The 22069-nt window shown below is 41.5% G+C and overlaps 1 protein-coding gene across 1 annotated transcript in view; it reads right to left on the bottom strand.

Moving 5' to 3' along the window:
• The window catches only part of GAS6 (growth arrest specific 6), a 43056-nt gene that overhangs the window by 11790 nt on the left and 9197 nt on the right, over positions 1 to 22069 (bottom strand). The window contains exons 3-10 of the mRNA XM_065059541.1: positions 15794 to 15818; positions 14943 to 15005; positions 9654 to 9776; positions 7990 to 8109; positions 5273 to 5398; positions 4004 to 4125; positions 2837 to 2955; positions 2257 to 2446 (exon numbers count right to left, since the gene is read on the bottom strand). Coding sequence (XP_064915613.1) covers positions 2257 to 2446; positions 2837 to 2955; positions 4004 to 4125; positions 5273 to 5398; positions 7990 to 8109; positions 9654 to 9776; positions 14943 to 15005; positions 15794 to 15818 — 888 coding nt within the window. The remainder of the gene's footprint in view (positions 1 to 2256; positions 2447 to 2836; positions 2956 to 4003; positions 4126 to 5272; positions 5399 to 7989; positions 8110 to 9653; positions 9777 to 14942; positions 15006 to 15793; positions 15819 to 22069) is intronic.

A 22069-nucleotide genomic window follows, 5' to 3' on the forward strand; every position in this document is an offset into this window, starting at 1 on the left:
ATCTGTGGGTAACTCCTTCTGCATTTGGCCAGCATCAGGCACAACATCAACAGTTTCTCTCTGGGAGACAGTCACCAGAGCTGCAGAATGCCCTCTGGTTTGCCCATGCCATGCTACATCTTGGCAGCTGCCAGGCCATGTGCCAGGCAGCACTGCTGGCTGCAGGGGAACCTCTGCCCCACCTTTGGCCTGGCTCCTGTCTACCCACACCACCCAGCTCCATCTGCACTGTCCCCAAAAGCCTTGGGGAAGAGTCCCTAGGGGATTTATACAGTCTTGAAAATCTGCACAAAGAGTGCGTTGCTGCAGCAACCCAACCAATTTGTTGGTTATGATGGTACCTGTGGATAAGAGCCCTGAGATGATGGCTGGCAGGAGACCCATTCTTGCCTAAAAATGATACTTGCTTTTATCATACTGCCTTCTCTCCCTGCAGAAAGCAAGCACAGCCTTTGTTTACCCTGTAACTCCTATCTGTTTGAGCACTTTTGTATTACTTGAAGAAAGAAAATACATCGCAGATAGCTCCCCCAAACTGGGAGAAAATTTGTAAATACTTCATAATGAGGTCTGGCACTTAGCAAGTATGTTACACTCCTGTGTTAAATGGCTTGGCTCAGTAATGACTGCTTTTTGTTGTGGCGTCAACTCTGCTTTTCACATCTTCTGTCACTGTGCTCTCTGTGCAGGCAATTACAATTGCCATATTTCAAATCAGCAGAACAAATCTTACAAGAAATTTAGTAAGAACTGGCTTGAGGCTATTCCTACCTGTAAAGATATAGCGTGCCACACATTTTATCTACAGCTGTGCTGAACCTCTACAGATCTCCATTTGGAATCTAAAATTGTTTCAGTAACTGTAAAATTAAACATCACCTCATCTGTTGGAAATATTACCATATATCAGCAGTTGACAGTGAATGCACTCAAGGACCACTCATTAGAAACAAATTTTTCTTCCTACCTTGTTTTTTTCTTTAACATATAATTCTGAATTATTTTATACTAAAAAATATAAAACAGAAAACTATTCAGATTTACCAGTATCTGTAGTTGTCTCGTGTGAGTTAGCTGAGAACTTCCCACCCACTCCCCAAGATACACATCAACTTAAAAGTCAAAAGATCTATTTAAGTAAGAAAAAATGAAAGGAGAGGAAAAGGCAGAAGTGAAAAGGCACACATAAATTCTTAATCTACTCTAGATCATACTACAAGATGCTTTTCATGATCCTGTCACAAATGGCAGCAACCATGATGCTTCCAGAATCACCAGATGTTCTGAGAGAGTGTCAGGAACATGAAACTTTACAAGGACCCCAACATCTTTACAAGGGAAGTGGACTATTTTGGATATAAAAAAGCGTGAGGAGTTTAAAAAAGGATACTGGAGCATTAGAGATTCGTCGAGGGCTCAGACAATCTGAGTCCCATGAGTAAACAAACAAACAAACATCTGAATAAACAAAAACAACCATGTGCACCATACAGTAAACAAAACACCTTCGGAAACTTCTTTAAGAGAACAGCTACTGAGTTTATAGAATGTCCTGACCTGGAAGGGACCCACAAGGATCATCGAGTCCAACTCCTGTTCCTGCACAGGACAACCCCACAGTTCACACCATGTGTCTGAGGGTGTTGTCCAGTCTCTTCTTGAACACTGTCAGGCTTGGGGCCATGACACCTCCCTGGGGAGCCTGTTCCAGTGCTCCACCACCCTCTCGGGGAAGAACCTTTTCCTAATGTCCAACCTAAACTTCCCCTGGCACATCTTCCTGCCATTCCCTTGGGTCCTGTCACTGGTCACCAGAGAGAAGAGATCAGCGCCTGCCCCTCCTCCTCCCCTTGTGAGGAAGCTGTAGCCGCCATGAGGTGTCCCCTCAGTCTCCTCTTCTCCAGGCTGAACAAACCAAGTGACTTCCTTCTTACTCCCAAATCTCACCCAGAGAGCATCTTCTCAAACCAACATGAAGTCAGCTTAGTGCTGCTGCATCTTAAAGGCACTGTGTCTGCTCTGGTTGTTCAAATTAGTGATGCAGTCTAGTTTGCAATGGATATAAAGTATAATACAATTTGTTAGGAAAAATATCCCATTCTCACTTTATAATATATAATGTACTGGCATGCACTGAATGGATAGATAGGCTGGGAAAGCATCTTCTCAACAACACAGGAAGTCTAGCTGCACTTGACAGAGCCCATCAGGAACCAGCCAAGGAGAGGTTAGACCTCAGCATCGGTCTGGACTCACCGTTTGCCACATGCCATGGTTGATAAGCGGTCCGCTGCTTGTCACACGGCCTATTCCATTGTATTTCAGCTGCAGCTCTAGTCGTCCTTTGCGCAAAGCCAAGACTACCCATGTGCTGTCTTGATGGCCTCCAGCAAAGAAAAGGATACCTTCAGGATCAAAGGTTCTAAAGTCGAACTCAGCCACAAGTCTGACCGCACAGGTGCCAAGAAATAAATTAGTTATGCAGAGTTCAAAAACCACAGAGTACTTTCCATACAGATAGCATCAATTCTAGCAGTTATAAAGCTCCGTTATACTAGCTTTTAATGCATTCCTGAAAGACTTAGCTGCAAATGTGGATTTTAAACTAGCATCAAGAGTGAAGAACATGTTATTGTACTTCAGTAATTATCCTAGGGGCTCTGTGGTCAAGGTTGCCTTTCTAAATTGCTGGTTTGAATAATGTTTCACCTTACAGGACTCCATAGTCCAAACAAATAAGGATGATCATAGGAATTATCGTTATTGTAACGACTCAACTCCATGGCATGCATTAAAGCAGACAGCACATTCGACTGTCGTTCTAAATTGTCCTCACCTCGTGGGTTGTTTCCTTTTGAAGCGCAGCCTGATAACAGGAGTGCCACTGAACATCCTCCCCAGGTACAAGGATTTAATACTTTTTCCAACAGCAAAAGGCACACATGGTATTATGTTCTATAATCAAAACACATTTTTGAGTACTTATTCTTCTAATGCAGCAGAAAGAGAATCAGAGAGTATGTCTCCTCTTCTTTTCTCATGTAGTTGCTATACATATAGTAGGTTAGGGCACTTTAATGTTTATACTCTCAAAATACAGTTGTTTTGTTACTAAGATAATTTTCTCTTTCCTTCCCCCCTCCCTCCTCTGTGCCTTGGAGGAATGTTTTCCTGTTGCAAAATGGAACTATACTGGTACAGCCTAATGCTTCCTACTGAAAATGTTGTGCCTGCAACAAAAGATGTACTAAGAACTTGCTGTTAGTTGGTTTCCCAAGAGACAGCCTGTGCCACTGAAGCCCACCCATCTCAAATTCTTGGAGGACAAAAGTGTCAAGTGGAAGTGCTGGTTCATAACTTACACCATACACCCTGAGAAACCTATTCACCATCCTACTTTGTCTAATTCATAGAATCATAGAATAGTTTGGGTTAGAAGGAACCTTAAAAGTCATCTAGTCCAAGCCCCTGCAATGAGCAGGGACATCTGCAACTAGATCAGGTTGCTCAGAGCCCCGTCCAGCCTGGCCTGGAATGTCTCCAGGGATGGGGCATCTACCACCTCTCTGGGCAACCTGGGCCAGTGTTTCACCACCCTCAGTGTAAAAACTGTCTTCCTCTTGTCTATCCTGAATTTTCCCTCTGAATGTCCCCAGGGACATTACCCCATGTCCTAACACAGAATTCGGAAAAGCTTGTGCAGTCAGAGGTAATGCATCACCAAACAGAGGGCTGGCAGGGTTATTGCTGTCATGCTTTTTTGAATGGGGACAGGATAAGCCTGAGAAGACAGACTTCAAATGAACTTCCTCCTCTACAAGTGTAACGAGACCCTTCTTTTCAAGAGAGCTACTGTCCCCAGCTCACATGGCCTTGGCAATTTGATTCCCTCCTATTGGTCACTCAACTCAAATGGCTTTGGTCCAGAGCTTCATCAGTTATTCTTAATTGCAATGTAAAATAAATGTCTGTTCTGCAGTTATGGCAACAAAGACTAACATACCTCACACGTGTTCATGTCCTGGGAAAGTTTCACTCCCCCTCTGCCATCGCAATGACAGGTGTAACTCCCCAGTGAGTTGACACAGGTCTGTTCACAGAGCTTTTCTTCACATTCATTTATATCTATACAAAACCAGCAAAGAATAGAGGAGTAAGCAGCAATTGAGTTTGTCTAAACATGAATCACTTGGGAAAAACAAAAATGTTACCAATGCTGTTTTGCAGCACCTTTCTTTTGTGCACCCTATGCTACACCTTTACAGCAGAGAAGAGTTAGAATTAGCTCTACACAGATCTGTTTTCATGGACGGATTCCAGCTGCCCAAAGATACACAGCAAGTCAGTGGTAAGGCTGGAAGCAGAGGTCAGCTCCTTGTCTGCTGGTTCAGAGTGCTGGGCTTTATCTTCTAGACAGATTTGATCCCTTCAGGCCCCTTCAGCTCGCCCATGCTGACGGACTCCTTCTCCTCCTTCAGCTCAGGTTCAACTCAGGGACTGCTTGCTTCATTGCTACTCAGCAGCTGGATCCTCAACAGACAAGTAAAAGCTGAGTCTCTCATTCATTATTTTCCTTTTTTTTTTTTTTTTTTTTTGCTTCAACTTATTTTAATCCGCTTCACAAACAAATGCAGGAAAACAAATTGTGATGGCCCATAGGGATCTCATCAGGCAGAGATAAACACTTAGAGCCTGGTGGGGCTGGCTGGTGTGTGATTCAAGTAACTTAACTACATTAACTTAGACAAAAGGCAAGGAACAATGCTCGTTTTGGAATACTTTCAAAACTTACTCCATTGAGAAAGCTTGCAGGCAGTGTAGCCAGCAGAAGTGTGCATGGTTCCAATGCATATTAAGCTCCTCCTTCAGAGTAATACCACAAGACAGATTTTGAAAGAACAACAGCTACTGTAGTGTAACTTTTCTTGCCCTATAGAGACAGCAACATGCACAGATGCTTCTGAGCTTCCACTAGATTTTGTACTTGTCATAAATTCAAGAAATCTCAGTATTCTGGCTCATACAGCTTGATTCAAGTCATCAAAGATGACTGCAAACTCAATGAACTCAAGGATGACCTCAAACTGCAAACTCATTCACAACTTGGGAAAGGGAACAGAAGTCTAGTGTGGAAGCAAGACTGAAAAAAAAAAAGCTTTTATTGAAGCCTGAAACTAAATTTCTGGCTTTTTATAGCTTTAAATCATATAACGTATGTATATACATATAGTATATGTATATAATCATATAACAAATGTTAACATGAGCTTACCATGACAAGTCTTTCTCACATCATCATATTTGTAGCCTGCATCACAATGACATTCGTATGAGCTTATTAAATTTTTACAATGAGCTTCTCCACAGATGTCTGCTGATGCTGTGCATTCATCTATGTCTGCAAAACAAGCAGTTAAACAACATGACTTCAGGTGAGTATAATCACTGTTTACACTCTGGAGTGGGTTCAGGATCAAGAGATACCTATTTTATTTTCATAACTGAAAAAACAATACCTTTAAGAATCTACCTTTAGCATTAGCTAACTATAAGAAGTGACATCAGGCTTTCAAAACCAATTGGTCTTTCTTTCTTTAAGCCATTAACCAACAATGCAAAGTGAGTCACCAGAAAACCTGCAAAACAAAACAACTCCCACAAAACCAAAAAGCCCCACTCCATCCAGGGGGCTGAAACTGCAGGTTAAAAAAGCAGTGAAGAGGAACAACAGTATGAATTTTACCAAAACACAGAAGAAACACACAGCCTGTGGAGCATCACGGATTTCTGTTCTCCTTCCTCTGACAGGCAAACAATAATTTTTCACTCATTTACAAAACTAAGATCTAAATCTGCTAATCTGTAGCAGGCAAAGGGGAACTGAGGCAGCACAATTTGTCACAGAGAGTAAGTCATGTCTGAGAGATGATGTGGGGTTTCACCATGAAGGCAGGCAATGGACTGGAACCAGAGGTCCACAAAAACAAAGAAGTGTTTTTCTAAGGTGTTAACTAATACCCAGCAAAATCCCGGTGTTGACAAAACATTTGCAGAACACCGAGAGTTTAATATTTACTTTTGCTTTCTAGTACATGTTAAAACTACAACTATGTGTTACACTTTGTGATTTTCCCATGTATGAGTGAACTGGCCGATGGTAGTCTATCTAGCATACTATATGGCATAGTCTACCAATCCACAGACAAACCCCAACTTTTTACTGTGTGCATGTAATGACAGGAATAAACGTGAAAGAAAATTGAAATGCAGTTAATAAACCTCAGCTAGTATTAGCCACAGCTGACAGCAACCTCAGCAACCAGAGGGTCACACATTGAAGCTACAGAATGCTTATACGCTCTGTTCATGATGCTCTAATAGACAGAACTAGGGTACTATACAAATATACATACACATGAAAAGAAATGTAATTATCAACCCACTCGCCATCCACCTGTCTGTACCAACTGGCACCAGAGGACAATTCAAAAGTGAAGCTGACTCTTCTAGGGAGCTGCTCCCATTAGAAATGGGTACCATGTTATTTATACAGTCATCCCTTTTTAAAGTGGAAGTGACGCAGAAATAAAATCCTGGTCTTTGTTGTTTTGCTGGTAGCATTAATACGTTGCTCGTATCAGGTATGTAGTCTGTTTAGAAATAGCTGATCACATCCATCTGTAAGAGATATATACACAGACTTGCCTGTTTTTTCATGAGATACACATACTTTTAACATTAATGTGATCATTAGGAGTCTGTGTCTCAGCATGCAGTTTCTTAACACTTTAAAAATCTCAGTTGCTCAAGTTTTGGTTATGTAAATTCATTCTGCAGTTTCAATCAGATACTTCAGATTCCCACTTTCTGTTCTCAGTTGCTATGTAAAATAGCTGCCAACCCTCACTGGGGCCTTTCTACAGCTATTAATATTCTGTTGCTGTGATTTTATCCATCTGTACCTCTCTGAATTTATTAGTTGGTGCACATGTCCAAATTTAGAAAAATAAAATAAGAAACACACAAAAGAAAAACAAATGGCTTTATATACCCCGACACTGTGAGACTGGAAAAAATCATAACAACATATCTGTCCATCCCTTCTTCCTCACAATGTCAGGATATGAGGACCGATCAGCTAAACCAATTTAGCACAATCCAAGCCACAAATCCGCTGTGAATCAGGCCTGTGTTATGATGTTAGAGACCAGTATGGTGTGACTGCTGACAAGCCCAGGCATGTCGTGCTGGCTGGAGCACCCAGTACAACCCCAGCAGAGAGCAGCTCACAGAAGCTACCAGCAAGTCTCTGCTAGGCGAGGGAGTAGACCAGGGCTGCTCAGGGCCACCCAGCTCTCTGAAATACAGTCACAACTCACTAAACATCCACTGAAGGTGATTCTGCCCCTCTGCTCTGCTCTGGTGAGGCCCCACCTGGAGTCCTGTGTCCAGCTCTGAAGCCCTCAGTACAGGAAAGACATGGACCTGTTGGAGAGGGGCCAGAGGAGGCCACGAAAATGATCAGAGGGCTGGAACAGCTCTGCTGTGAGGACAGGCTGAGAGAGATGGGCTTGTTCAGCCTGGAGAAGAGAAGGCTCCAGGGAGACTTTATTGTAGGCTTTCAGTACTTAGAGGGGGCCTGTATGATGGGGTCAGACTTTTTAGAAGGGCCTGTTGCAATAGGACAAGGGGTAACGGTTTTAAACTAAAAGAGGGGAGATTCAGGATAGACACAAGGAAGAAATTTTTTACACTGAGGGTGGTGAAACACTGGCCCAGGTTGCCCAGAGAGGTGGTAGATGCCCCATCCCTGGAGACATTCCAGGCCAGGCTGGACGGGGCTCTGAGCAACCTGATCTAGTTGCAGATGTCCATGCTCATTGCAGGGTGGTGGACTAGATGGCCTTTGAAGGTCCTTCCAACCCAAACTATTCCATAATTCTATGATTCCATTCTACAAAGTAAACTGAGAGGCCCAGCAAAGCTTACCTTCACATATTTTGCTGTCTTTAAGAGCGTAACCACTGTAGCAAGAGCAACGGTAGCTGCCAAGTGTGTTGAAGCAGACCTGGTTACAGCCACCATTCTGCGCTCGGCATTCATCAATATCTGCATCAAAAGGAAGTGTTACAGTCAGCTTTTCATCTCTGTGAATAATCCAGAGGGAGAGAGTGGGACAGGAGTCGGGAAGCAGAAAGACCAAACGAGAAACACTATGACATCTGCAATGCAGTGATTACAAAAAGTACAAAGACTTCATTCAAACCCTTCAAGTACATTAGTTCAAGTTCATGTAATAATAAAAAAGATAGAGAAGGAACTGTAACTGAGTACCTCCCTCACAGCTTTGAGAATGTAAAGAGTATCTTTAGCCACTGTGGGGGCAAAAAAGTTTGTTTGCAGAAGCAAACTAATTATACCTCATGTATTTTATACCATAATTAACTTTTACAGTTATATTATAACCAGTACGTTTGGGATGCAATCTTTAAATAAAACAAGAACAATATATCCTTACTACTACAGAACTCATGAGAACACAAGAAGTTTTAAGTTCACAGCTATTGAGCACCGTGAGCTAAACAGTGCTCTACTTAAGTCAACAGCAAAAGCCTGTTAAATTCAGTAGAGCCTGGATTTCACCCTCAATGTCCTGTTTGTATATGGGACTCTAGAGCCGGCTGATGGGTAGAAAAGCACATTTCATGGCATTTTGTAAGAAAAAGAGGGGATATGCTCTAGACTGATCTGTTGCTGAGCTGTCAAAGCTGATTGCATACTGATCAGACAACGGTCTCAAATGCTTAAGTAAGCCGCTTCTGAGTGATCCTATAATCTCCCCACAATATTTACATCAGAAGGAGAGGCTTTGGATCTCCTGCTGTCTTGGTTGCCACAACTCTGGACTGGCTGTTTGTGATTTCTGGCAACTACTTAATATTGGCAGGCAGAAACGCGGTGGCCTTGACAGGAAGCCTTGCAGGCAGGAAAAAAAAAAAAGCCAGAAAACAAGAGGCAGGAAGATAACTTCAGTATTTCATAAAGGAACAGAGAAAGCCCTCCGGGGGCCTGGAACTTCTTGCACAAATAGTTTCTGCCTGAATATTCTCTTTGGAGGTGATGGAAATACACAGTGAGATTAAGCAGACATGGAATAAGGTCCTACTAGCAAGGAGGCTTTAACAGACTAATTTCATTGGTCTGTGCATCACCAGACTCAAACCCCAACTTGCCTGCTACAAGTCACTGTTCCCATGGCAGGGGTGCTAGAAAGGAGGGTGATCCAGCTTCTCTGGCTCTGCAGTCTGTGATCTGTTACATCTGGGTTCACAGCAGCAATCTGAGGCAGGTCTGCTTGAAAAGCCACTACAACTCTCTTTCTGCTGCCCCTTTCAGATGAGTGGGACAGAAAGTTGCGGCATAACATCTTAGATTACCTTGCTGAGACCAAGCTGGCTGAGATTAAAGATATATAAAAATATTGACATGACAGTTACCTGCTTCACAGAAGAGTAAAAACACAAGCAGTGTGCAACCCAGGTTCAATTCTGTGACTTCTCACTTGTGCAGCACAGTATCAGTGACCATTTGAAAAGATAGGAAAACCAAACACGTCTTTGTTACAGGTATGAAAGATGATGAAACCCAATTACCTTTTTCACATGTTTTTCCCTGCCAGCCACGCTTGCATTCACAATAGAAGTCTCCCTTGAGATCTTCACATTTGACAGTCCCCTCTTTGTGACAAGGATCAGGAGAACACTGGTTTGGCAAATCTGATTTATATTAGGAATAAAAATAATAATAATTTAAAAAAAAACAACAACACAAGCAAAACAGAACAATAAATTCAAGGCACTGACAACCAGGTGTTTCACTCACATTAAAAGTCAAGAAGCTTAAACAGTAGTGGAGAATCACTATCAGAAATACCCGCACCTGGCAAAACTGGAAGCGAACTCTTAGTGTTCACATGCCAAACAAGCTGTGCCAGGAATTTTGCAAAGCATGTGCAGTGGAATTCATTTCATTGCAAAAGGGAGTGAGCTACCACCCCGGTATCTGAAAGGGCACGTCCTGAAAGAAACAACTCAAAGTAGCTCATTTTTAAGAAAGTTAATGCTACTCTCCCTAGTTTTGTAGAAAACAGAAAGCAGGTAGTATAGCAACTAAAGTACTCAAGGAAGAACAGGTACTCTTTTCAAGTGCTTTTGGTAGTTCAACTGAGGATCTTACTGGGGCTGATGGATTTGTTGCTAGCAAAGGTTTATTTCTGAAATTTGTGTCAGAGCTGTCCAACTTAGGCTTTTCTATTACATAGAATGAGAATAAAAAGAAATATAAATGTGTTAGCAGCACAAGAATAGCAAACCCCTAATCCAGTTTACAGACAGCACAACGTTCCTATGGGGCCACAACGGAGTAAAGTCTGCCACTGATTTTTAAGCCAAGTTCCAATAGTTGTCAACGGACATTCTTCATGGTAGTCACCATGCTTTGAGGAAGATTAGAGGAACAAACTTCAAACTATCATGTAACTGTTCAATGAATGGAAGTCATATGTCCAAACTCACCTAATCAGCTATCTGAAAAACACCCAGGGACAATGCTTTGCAGAGATAGCTAAAGGAAGGATGAGAGAATACCTTTGCCCCTGCAGAACAGGAGTCGGTAGCTATAATGTAGTAGTAACCCGTTACATCCGTGTTCTAGGTCAGTAATCTTCAAAAAACGTTAATGTGTTAACTGTTTCCACCACCTTAACCAGAAAGAGCAGTGCAGAAGCTCAGTCTGCGGACCGCAAAGCTCACCTAGTCAGAAGGCCTTTCTGTTTATACATCCCCTCCCAGCGCTGGGGTTCAGAAGAGACAGGGCACTTCTGCAGACTTTCTACACTTGGGTGAACTTTAGTCACAGTCCAGTCTGACGTGCATGCCACCTTCTTCAGAGGACATCTGAACCTGACCAGAGCCGCTGCAAACCTGAATGAATGTATATTCACAATGGGGCTGACTTTCTACACTGGAGCAGTTAAATGGTCAGTCCCAGGGTCCTCTGTGCTCACCAGCACATGGAATGCACTGGAAAAGAAAGTCCTATGGCATGAACGCATGATATCCAGGCTTCTCTTCTGAAGAACGTATCTGGCAGTTTCTTGCGCCTGAGCAGCCATGCAAGAGTGAGGATGGCAAAGCTACAAAGCAATGATTCTGCCCAATCCTTTTGATGCATGATAGAGGAACTGCTGGCAGCAGCTGCAGCTACCAGTCTCTAAAGGAAGCACTATCATGAACAAATGCCTTCTGCAATTGTACAACCTTGGCAACACACCCTTACTACTCAAGAAATCCAGTTCAGTCCAGACCAAAGGAAGAATTTGAGAAAAGTGAATCAGACAGATACATTTAGAGCATGTGATTAGCAACAGCCCACTGCAGGCCAAGTTTGGTCTGTGACACTAGATTTGCAGTGCAAAAAGTGCTCAGTGGGTACACATTAAGCAAGCAGCGGCAGTGAAGACCCCTTTTCATGCACCATTTCTGTTGAGACCAACTTCGGTAGACCAACATCCAGTTCAGACTCTTCATGATACTCTGAAACATGACTTGTGAATTGATGGACATAGGTGGTGGCAAGGAGGTATGTAGGGAGAACTGTTTGTTGATTAGTAGCCCCATCAGACTTCTCAAATTGAGAGAAATTAAGGATTGGATTAACTCCTACTTTTGTCAGGATTATACTGCTTCTACATGTCTCTTCTTGACTTTCTCTATGTTACTCTGAAAGTCACTTTCATGACAGGCTGCTTTGAAAAAACATTAACATTTCTGTGAGTGCAAGCAGAAGCAACTTCCTTTGATGTCTTATAAAGCACTGAGCAGCCCATTTGTTTGCACTGACTGCCTTAGATTTGAATTTCAGTAATCAGAGTGGTCGAGATTGCCCAGCACCTCTGGCAGTCACCTGGTCCAATGCCATAGCTCAAGCAAGGCCACCAAGAGCTGGTTGTCCAGGACTGCATCCACACAGCTATTCAGTATCTCCAAGGATGGAGACTCCACAACCTCCCTGGGCAACCTGTGCCAGTGCTGAGTCACCCTCACAGTGAAAAAGTGTGTCCTGATGTTCACACATGACCTCCTGTGTTTCCAGTTGTCCCACTGCCTTTTGGACTTTTGGACAGCCACTAAGATTGTTGCTATGTTAGGCATAAAAATAAGGTAAGACCACATACTCAAATGTTGGAGAGCATTTGTGTTACAGTTATCAAGAAAAAATGACCTGATTGTTGGGCTGCACTGCACACTGAATTATCTGAAGACTGAAGTTAGCTGCACACAGCCCATATTAATGGCATGAATGACCATGGATATTTCTATCACACCAATACTTGCTGATAGTTCACTCCTCTTATCATGAGAGTTTGAGAACATCAGACACAGCCTTATATTCTCCTGGTGGCTTCACAGCTGTGCAATTCTGCCAACATTGTAGAAAGTGCTCCTAATTTAAACCATGGAAAGACAAAATGGACCTATTATTTCAATTTATCTACATGACAGATTTTAGTAAAAGTATTAAAAGTAATGAAGAGCATGAACTTTTTGTGTGCTTTGAGCTATGTCTGACAGTACATGCGTGGTTCCTAAGTGCAGACAGAGAACAGAACTACCAGTTCTGTTTTGGAAGTCTGTATGGAAACAAAATGTTACCTAAGTACACTGACTTCTCCTTCCAGTTTATTACTCTGTACTGTTAATTTATTTTTTGATATTCACAAAATGGTACAAATTAAAACTTCGTTGGGAAAATGCTAGGTTGTGAAGATTACAACACTCACTATTAAAAAGCAGACACACATGACCTAACAAAAATCCCATTGTGTTTTTTAAGGCCACATGCAGCTTCGTTTCCAAAAAATCCTGTAGAGTTTTCCAAACTCTTGCAGAACCAAATCCCTAATTCGTAGCTGACCTACAGAATCTCTTTTACAAAATGATCCAGATCTGCAGGCCAAAGTACAGGTATGGATGTGTAAGGCAAGCATCTATCTGCAAAGCAGTTGCTTTAAATGCTCATTGCAGCCAGTGGAGATCTAGTCAGTACAATAAATGGAGTTTGTAGAGTGATTCAGCTCTCCTCCAGCAGAGAGAGTGTGGTCCGTGGAATCCCTTTAAAACCACTAATTAGGTACCTGTGCTGGAAACACCTGCATCTACCTCTCTGAACCCAGAGCTGAACCCCACCTGTAACCCTGATCTAAATGTCCTATGAAACCGAGAATCCTCAAATGCAACCCCAAGATGTCTACTCACTGTCACAGTTAAAATTTGTACCTTATTTCCAGTATAAACTTGTCTAGTTAGTCACCCTCCAGCCCCTGGGTTGTGCAACATCTTTGTGTGCTAGATTAAAAGAGCCTTCCACTACCTCGCTCTGAGAGGACAAAGACTGTTAAGAAACAAAATCTAAAAGTGTCTTGCAGGCACAACCCCTCAGAGCCACACAGCCTTTTGGCAGCATCTGTGAAAAATTAAGAGGCACACTGGAACTGGCCAAGCACAAAGCCTGTCATTCTTCCAAGAGTGTTTCAGGCTCCTTCTCCATTACCCCTGTGAATTGACAATGGCTAGCCAAAACTCAGCCATTTAAAAACATTTTAATATTTTAACGGGGGAAAATATTATCATTTTATTTCCAAACCACTGCATCTGCAATGGGCAAAAATCCCTAAAAAACAATTATTCAGCTTTCATTTTTTCAGATTTCTTCATCCCTGCCCTTCAGCCTCGCATTTCCAAAACATTAGTAACTATTTGGAACAAGTGCTCCTAGTTGATACCACCATTTTCAGCAGGAACTCCCACCTCTTTGCTGTGCCATACATGTGAGCAAGAGGAAGCATTTCAGCCTCACATCCCACTTTGAACGAGTGGGCACACCGCAGCCCACATGGGTACCACAGGTCCGAGAATTCCCAGTTCAGAGGACTATAGCATCCATAAGTGATATTGCTGCATCATATCAGGATATCAAGGATATCATATCAAGTTTTGACACACCACTTCTTAACCTTAGAATTCACTCTTCCAAAATAAGTTGCTGTAACACAGTTTATGAACATGAAAGCTTGACTAAATCCTGATCCTGCTTTGGTAGCATTGGTACGAACACATGACTAATCAAACTGGCCACAGTAAGAGACTGAACCACAGGGGTAAAAATGAAAAGTAATATACATACATGTGATTTTCTCCTCATTTGAACTGATCTTCTCCCAGAACATATTTAGAATATTTATTCAGCTTTATATCTTTAGCACTGCTATGTTTCAAAAGGGAACTGGAAAGCTATTAGAAGAGTTAATTAAATTCCAATCTCTAGTGTTAGTGATGAACAAATACCCCTTTTCCTTCTACACAGATATCAGGTTGACTTCCAGATTGATTGGAATTTTTAAAGGTTGCAATATTTAAACCACAGTCATGTGATGCATGAAACTGATCTCCTTAACATAAAGAAGTCTGACACAAGCCTGGGTTTAACTATTACCTTTCTTTAACATTCCTTGAGAGGGACAAGCCAAAGTTACCATTCAAGAAAAAAGAAAATGAAAGGCCAAGCATAGCATACAACCTCCTGGCAAATCTTATTTCTTGTCCCTCTTGTTTCTCAGACTATTTAGACCTTGGGAAACCTGGTGGGAAAGAACTGTGTTGCATCATAAAATACCAAAGCACTGAAAGATGGCAATAGGTTATATGAGGGAAAAGACCTTGTTTTGTTGCTCAGATAGGACAAGCAATGCAGAGTCTCAAGCCTGGAGAATAGGAAGGCAAATACTAAAATACTATCTAAAATGGAGATGGCTGAGCTGGTTCCATTCCTTCAGATAACACAAGTGAACATTTAACTACAATGTACAAAACAAAAATGCTTACTATGAACGCATGTAAGGAAATCCGGACTTCTTGTATAAGGCGACCCATATTTCTGAATGCAAGCTGAAAAACAGAAAATGAAATTGTTGTTATTATAATGATGACACGGCAGCTGTTCAAAGCATGTAAAATCATACCTGGCCCGTTTATTCATTAAGCAAGGATTTGGAGGGTGGATGCAAAATCTATGCAATATTATAATCTCCCAGATGCCTTAAAATTCTTAAATTCATCAAAATTTTTTAGCTCTGAGTTACAAGTCATCTGAAGAGGGTGATCACTTTACCAGATTCTACTATGATTCTAAAAGCATGTTAGTAGCTACTCAAGTTTTACCTACTAAATCTTTTAAAAAATCTAAAAAGCACATGAAGTTTTCTAGAACTGTTGGCACTTGTGATCTTAAGTACTACATATTAAACAGAAATAGAAAATAATATGATGCCATGACTATGAGAGAGTCAACAGAGTAAGTCAGTGGATCAATCAATAAAGGCACTTTGATTTTTTTAATATGGAAATTCTTTAGTATAATAGCTAAGTTAATTAAGAAGGGGAAAAGCTAGAAGACTTCAAATTATTTACTAATGCTGCAAGCTACAGATAAAAATGCAACACAAACATTTTAACATGCAGAAAACACACACAGGATCTCTGTATGTAAGTCTACACATAAGTAAAAAACAAAATCACATAAGGAACATACAGTCTATCTTAAAAGTTAGAAATGTATGTTTACTGCAATCAGACTTCCATCACTTTCCTTAGCAGAGACTTCAGTTGTGACAAGCTCCAATGTTAGGCACCACATACCAGCACTACCACAAAGTGAAGTAAAAGTTGCAACTCACCCAAGTATTTCGGGTAAAAATATTCCTGTAGGAGGAAAAAAAAAAAAAGGCAAAGTTTTATTGAATAATATTTGCTTCTATTGTCATACTATTTAAGAGCTGTTGTTAGTTTGGTGGGTTTGCACAGCAGTTTAACAAGGTCCAAACCCAAACATCCTAATTTGTTTTTATGAAGAAATACAAGCAGCACATTATCATGCATGCATTTTGTCTTTTGAAAAGGAAACAAGCATGAGCTCCAGTCTCAAGGTATTTTTTGACAACAGCTGACCTGGCAAGTGGCAGTGGCTGAGCGTGAAGCCACTTACCCACTATCCAAGAGGTAAAGGTGCTGGTGGTGGCATGAGGTAGGGGAAAGAAGAATCTAGGGACAAAATCCCAGAGGGAAAGTACAGAAACATTCAGTCACCCAGTGTCTCCTCCAAGGCCGTCTGCTGATGCACACAGGCAGCACTCTAACACCATAACCACTAAAACAAGTGTACCTTTTGGTCTTACAACAATGAGCACCTTACAACCTGCCAGCACCCATTGCCACACCACTCACTCCATCACATCACGGAGACTGACCGCTCCAAGAAGGGAATGCCGAAAGTTTGCAAGTGGGGGGAAAATTGACTTTCATTGATGCAAAAGTGGATCACAGAAGGCACTCCCACTCTTCTCGAGGTACACAGTCAGGTGTTGCCTACTTCGTGTCAACAAAGTGTAGCCATACGGTGAGAGCAGCAGTTTGCTGATGTGATGTGGATCTAACCTTGCATGTTAGAAAAATATTCAGCCTGGTGAGACCTTGCCAGTCGCATGATTGCTGAGAAATGGCAGGAAAATGCAGCTGTGCTTCATGGAGAGGCAGGGGATTGGCCTAAGTGGATCATTAAACCACATTCTTAACAAAATACAAAACCGAATGGACAGGAAAAGGATTTCTTTCCAATTTCACTGCATACTGGATTTCATAATGTATACGTCACTAGTTCAAGTGCTGTTAAAATTGTGACGGGGCACACAATGAGGGAAAACTTGTGGATTGTATCAGTGCTTAGCATTTTTGTTAAGCTAATTATGAAAGCATATGCATAGTATAATTCTCTTTCACACAAAATGAGGAACATTCATATATAATGCTGTATCTGCAGGGAGATAGGGGCAGTAAATATCCTGTATTCTACAAAATTAATTTGGCCTATACAATGTACAAGATTAGAAGCTATTTTATATTCTCCTTTTATTACAGATGTTTGGGTAAGCTCATGCATATATTCAGGCACGTACATACAACAGAGGCTGGCACACACCGTGATTCAATTTGACCTGGACTGTCTAACTCAATCAATTGGTTATATAAACTAAAAGTTTTTGCATTCCTGTCATTCACAAGGAAAATCAATCACTTCTGGCAAATGTGCTCCAGTTACTGAAATGCACCATGTAAATATTCAGCATAAATCATGAGAGCAACAATAAAAAAGTAGAAGAAGTAGCTTACACCTTCTTTAGTTTTCAATTCTGACATGAGGGTAACAGGCTTGGCATCTTTTGGGGTTGAGCCTGTAACATCTCTTCAGGTTAACAAACTGAGTGAGGAGCTCAGAACTCACTACGGTCCCCTCTCCCTCCTTTTATTTTTTTTTTTTTTTTTTAAGGTTTAGTTTTGAAAAAGACAAGTAAAAAAAAATACAGTCAAAATAAAAGCAAATCCAAACAGTCTAAGTATTCAAATGACTGCCCAGCTGTGCTGTAACCACAAACTGAACTTCAGCCAGCACTCGAGGAGAAAAGGATAGTGGCATGTGATGAAATATCCCAAACATTTGTTTTTATTATTTCCCCTTTATTCAATATTCATCACAAGAATGTGCAGATGTGTTTAACCACCAACAGGATAATCCAGACGCTGGCAAGAACAACTTTTTCTGCACTCACAGGACAAGAAATAGAAGCTTTTATCCTCATGGCCACCAGCCTAATTGCTCCAAGTCAGTGATGGCAAAGGCATAAAACTTCATTTTCTCCTTGACCTCTGATTAATGAGTTGAGTGCTAGAAAAGTTTTATAGAGTTTACATTCGAATGGGAGATTAAGGTAACTAGTTATTTTCATCACACAAATAACCTTCCAAATGCAAACTGACTGTATATTGATTCAATGCCAGTTGAGCAGCAGAAGAGTTAAACTCCAAGACACTCTACCACCACAAGCTTCACTTCACAAGATAGGTAACAGAGATAAGTGATTTAAGGAGGATTCTATTAATAGAAATTTAACCTTTATTTTCCTATCTTTCTCATTTGCTTAAGTTACACAAAAGTTACACAAAACTACTTGCTGATCAGTAGAACTTCTCCAGGTCCACAGGACCTGCTGATAATAACATTCTAAAATAAATTAACGTGATCCCACGCTCTAACATTACTCATTCCTGTATTATTAACTTTTTGTTATTGTCTGTAACCAATTCTCCTATAACAGGCTTCTGGAAATACAATGACAATGTATTTCCATTCACCCAAATGATTAATCAAGAGTGAGACAAATGATCTTCCACCTTGAGAAAAGGAACTTGCTTACACTGCAAGTCGAAGTTTCTTTTCTAAAAACACCGAATGAGAAGTCTTCTCAGTTAAAAATTCAAGTTGTGCCTAACCTGCACAGAAAGAGAGCCAGATATGTATTATTTCTTGTGTGAGCACTTAGCTCTACAATTCCTTTTCAGTCTTCTGTGCCATACTAAGTCTTAATGACACACAGATGTCAAGGAAGATGAAAGCGTTATACAGGATCAGGTCCCTGTCAAAAGTCTGAGACTCATCTTCCCTCCACCAGAAGTCTTCAACTCTATTTTTGGGATCTAACGAAAATTACCAGATAAATGTGTTGAGGCTTGCTAACAAAGAGTTAGCAAAGATTCTCTGTTGCTACTTTGCTGATTTCTCAGCTAGTCACCTTCAACTTCAGGCTCACCGAACATCTCACCATGCAGAAAGCCACTCAGTATTCACAGGATCAAAACGCAGTTTATTTAACTGTGACTAGTGTGGCATTAAAAGTCATCACAGAATTACAGTAAGTGTTAAATTTTCAGCTTGGACTCTAGTAAAAAAAAAGAAATCAACATTTAAATGTTGTCATCTCTTCCCCTTTGGATTTGCATTCCTAATTACTGCTGAAAAGTAGGAGCAATGGGCTTCTTTAAATAAAAAGCTATAAACAAATACATGTTGGGCATAAACATCCTCTGGCTAGGCTGCTGTACAGACACTGACCTTACCAAGCTTTCTAACTAATCTGCCCAGCAGTAATGTCCCCATGCATGCAAGAGGAAGACAACACCTTGCAGAAGCACCAGCCTTTACAAGAGACCAACCTTCACAAACGTAGTTTCAACAATTCCAACCTGTGTGTCTATTCCAACTAAGAAAACCTTATTGATTTCCACCCCTCCTTCTTGTGACCCAACACTTTCTGTCTGTCCGTTTCCCACATACCAACCAGTACAACTGGGATGCCAGAAGCCTCAATAGTCGAGGGCCTGGCACCAGCACACCCGCACAGCCTACAGACCGACATGTAGGATGAGTTACACACCACATGTCCTGTGCCACCAGTGGCACAGCTCAGCAGAGATCTCAGGAGGTAAAGAGGGAGAAATAGGAGAGACTGGGAAGTGCCTCACATCTACAAGTCTCCACCCTTCCAGCGAAGTGAAAAGTATGGCAGGAGGCCAGTCCCCCCAGGCAGGTCCTGGCTTGCTTACTTCAGCTCAAGTTCAAGATACCTTTTCCTTGCTGTCCAGGACACAGAGCTGTGCATTAACAAAGAAAGATTTAAGCTCTACAGCCCTCACCCCTTTCAGAAGAACACATGTACGTGTTAGAAGCAAGTCTTTGGATGCCTTAAACACAATTATTAGTTTCCACAACAGTGGTGCAAGACCTAAGAGTGCATGCTTTTATTTCAGGGTAGAGTGCCACCAAACACTTTTTCATGGGGTTAAGAAGTTCTTCTCCCATCTACATCCAGAACTTATTCCTACCCCTATGCCACAGCCACTACAACACTTAGTATGGATATCTAAAAGGAAACGAGAGCATGAATTTAAAAGTGTTCTCAAAAAAAAAACAACAATGCAAACAATGCTCTCCCCCCCCCCCCCCCCAAATAAACCTGTAGATTGTTCATTTTTATATTTGTTTTTTCTTCCAAATGTGAATGGTTGCATTAAAATAGTTACGTTTCTGTGGAGCTACCCCCACAATACCCTGCATGGAAAAAACTCAGAACAGCAACATGAATGTAAGAATTCATAGCAGGGCTGCAGAGTTGAAGGGGCAGAAGTACCTATGTCAGCTTCCCTGCTAAAAGAAACCTACAATGTGACTGAGGTCACCATCTATTTTCAACTCCACGGCCAAACTCTCCCTTAGTGGTAAAATCCAGAAGTTACTCAAGTCTTACGGGGTATGCATTAGTCCTGCTGCATTTTCAGAGAAGATGGAAGAACACCAAATCAGAACAGGCGTTAACATGAGTCACTGTGTAAAAATAGCCCTACTGAAAACATAACAATGACCCTGTCACCACCAGGAAAATGTTCTCACTGTTGCTTAAAGTAATTGGCAACACTGGAAACCTCAGCCAAAAGAGCCTGCCAACTGCTTCTGTTTGTTTCACTTGAGTACTAGGTCAGGTAAGCCAAATCAGCACTGAATCTAATCAAAATCATGTATGAGCCACAGTGGCAGCAGATAAGAGACGTAGTCTACAGCAGGACTGTTCGTGTTCCTGGGCAACTGGCTCTTGGTGGCCTTGCCTGAGCAGGGGCTGGAGCAGATGACCTCCAGAGATGCCCTCCAACCTCAGCCACCCTCTGATTCTGCGATTCTGTGACTGCAGCACTGCTAACACGGGAGGATCTCACAGACTTCTATTAGCAATGGTAATTTCTAAAAAGCACTTCTTTGTCACCTAGATACCTCTTACAGAGCAGTGACAACTCCCACACTACGCCCCTTTCTTACTTCCATATAATAGCTCTCCCTTTTCCCCTTTCCTTCAGGACTGAATGTTTGTCTTGTGCATGGCCTGACCTCCTTGTTTATAAATGCACTTCATGTTTCCACACTGCAGACATGCACTATCCTTGCAAAGAAATGGCCGCTACCAACCATGTGGACTTGTGTTTCCTTATAAACCAACAATTGTTTAACTGTTATAACCACAGAATGCAAATCTCATTAATGCTCAAGAGCTCTCCGCATTTTTTTTAACTCAGCCTGAGGCTTTTGATGCATGGCAAACCTCATGCTGAATGATTAAGCCTTCCTCTCGTACAAGGTAATTAAACAGTTCTACAATTTATAATTTTAAATATATAGAACTTACACTTGTAGATTTACACTCAAATCAGTGCTATGTTGCTTGAACAAGCTTTCCTTCTCTTTGTGAGGAAGACTACACTCAGCCAGGTTCGGTTGCTGCCTCTTTTGCTTTGGGGCAATGTGCATTCTACATGCAGGGGGCAAAGGGAACTTCCCTCCACAATTTGACAAGTAAGGCTTTAGAGAAGCAAGTAGGTCATGTTATAATCCAAAAGTAGCCTTGAAGCCTCATCTCCTACCACCAGAGCTACTGTTGTTTAGGGTAGCTTTTAGATTTTGTCTCCATTTGCAAAGTATCCATTTCACCGCCTAGCTACTGTGCTGCACAATGAGTATGACTGCCCCTTCCACTGAGTTGCTCATCTTTCCGAACAAGAAGCGTTCAAGACCACGCTCCCTAGCATCAGCTGTTTCATAGAGACTAAGCATCTCTGCAGAATCCTGAAAACTGGAAACAAAAAACATCTATTGTTGTAGCTTCCCTCAGCTTCTTCTGAGAGGCAGGACTATTTCCCAACAGTATACTGAGCTGCCACTTCAGCAAAAGACATTGCTCTGCAATGAGGAAAAAACTGCCAATGATTAGAAAGCACAATTACAGGGAAAAAAAAGAAAAAAAAAGTAATGAAAGAAGAAAAAAAAAGTTCCTGTATGTCACAACCAAGCAAAATACAGATACTGTACATTAGTGAAGCTGTAGGGGGCACAGAGACATGATCTCTGTATGTGGCCTGAGGCAGGGTTAGATTGGACAGTAATGGTGTGAAATGGATGTAACTGGTGCCAAGAGTCAAATGTTCCAAGATAAATAATTTGTAGAGTCATTCCGGTTAGTTAGTTGCATGTGCTAAAAGCTAGAAGTTATTCCTAATGCAATCCAGTCACAAATGGCTTG

Source organism: Columba livia, chromosome 1 (genome assembly GCF_036013475.1).
Source record: "Columba livia isolate bColLiv1 breed racing homer chromosome 1, bColLiv1.pat.W.v2, whole genome shotgun sequence".
In the NCBI taxonomy this organism is placed as follows: domain Eukaryota; kingdom Metazoa; phylum Chordata; class Aves; order Columbiformes; family Columbidae; genus Columba; species Columba livia.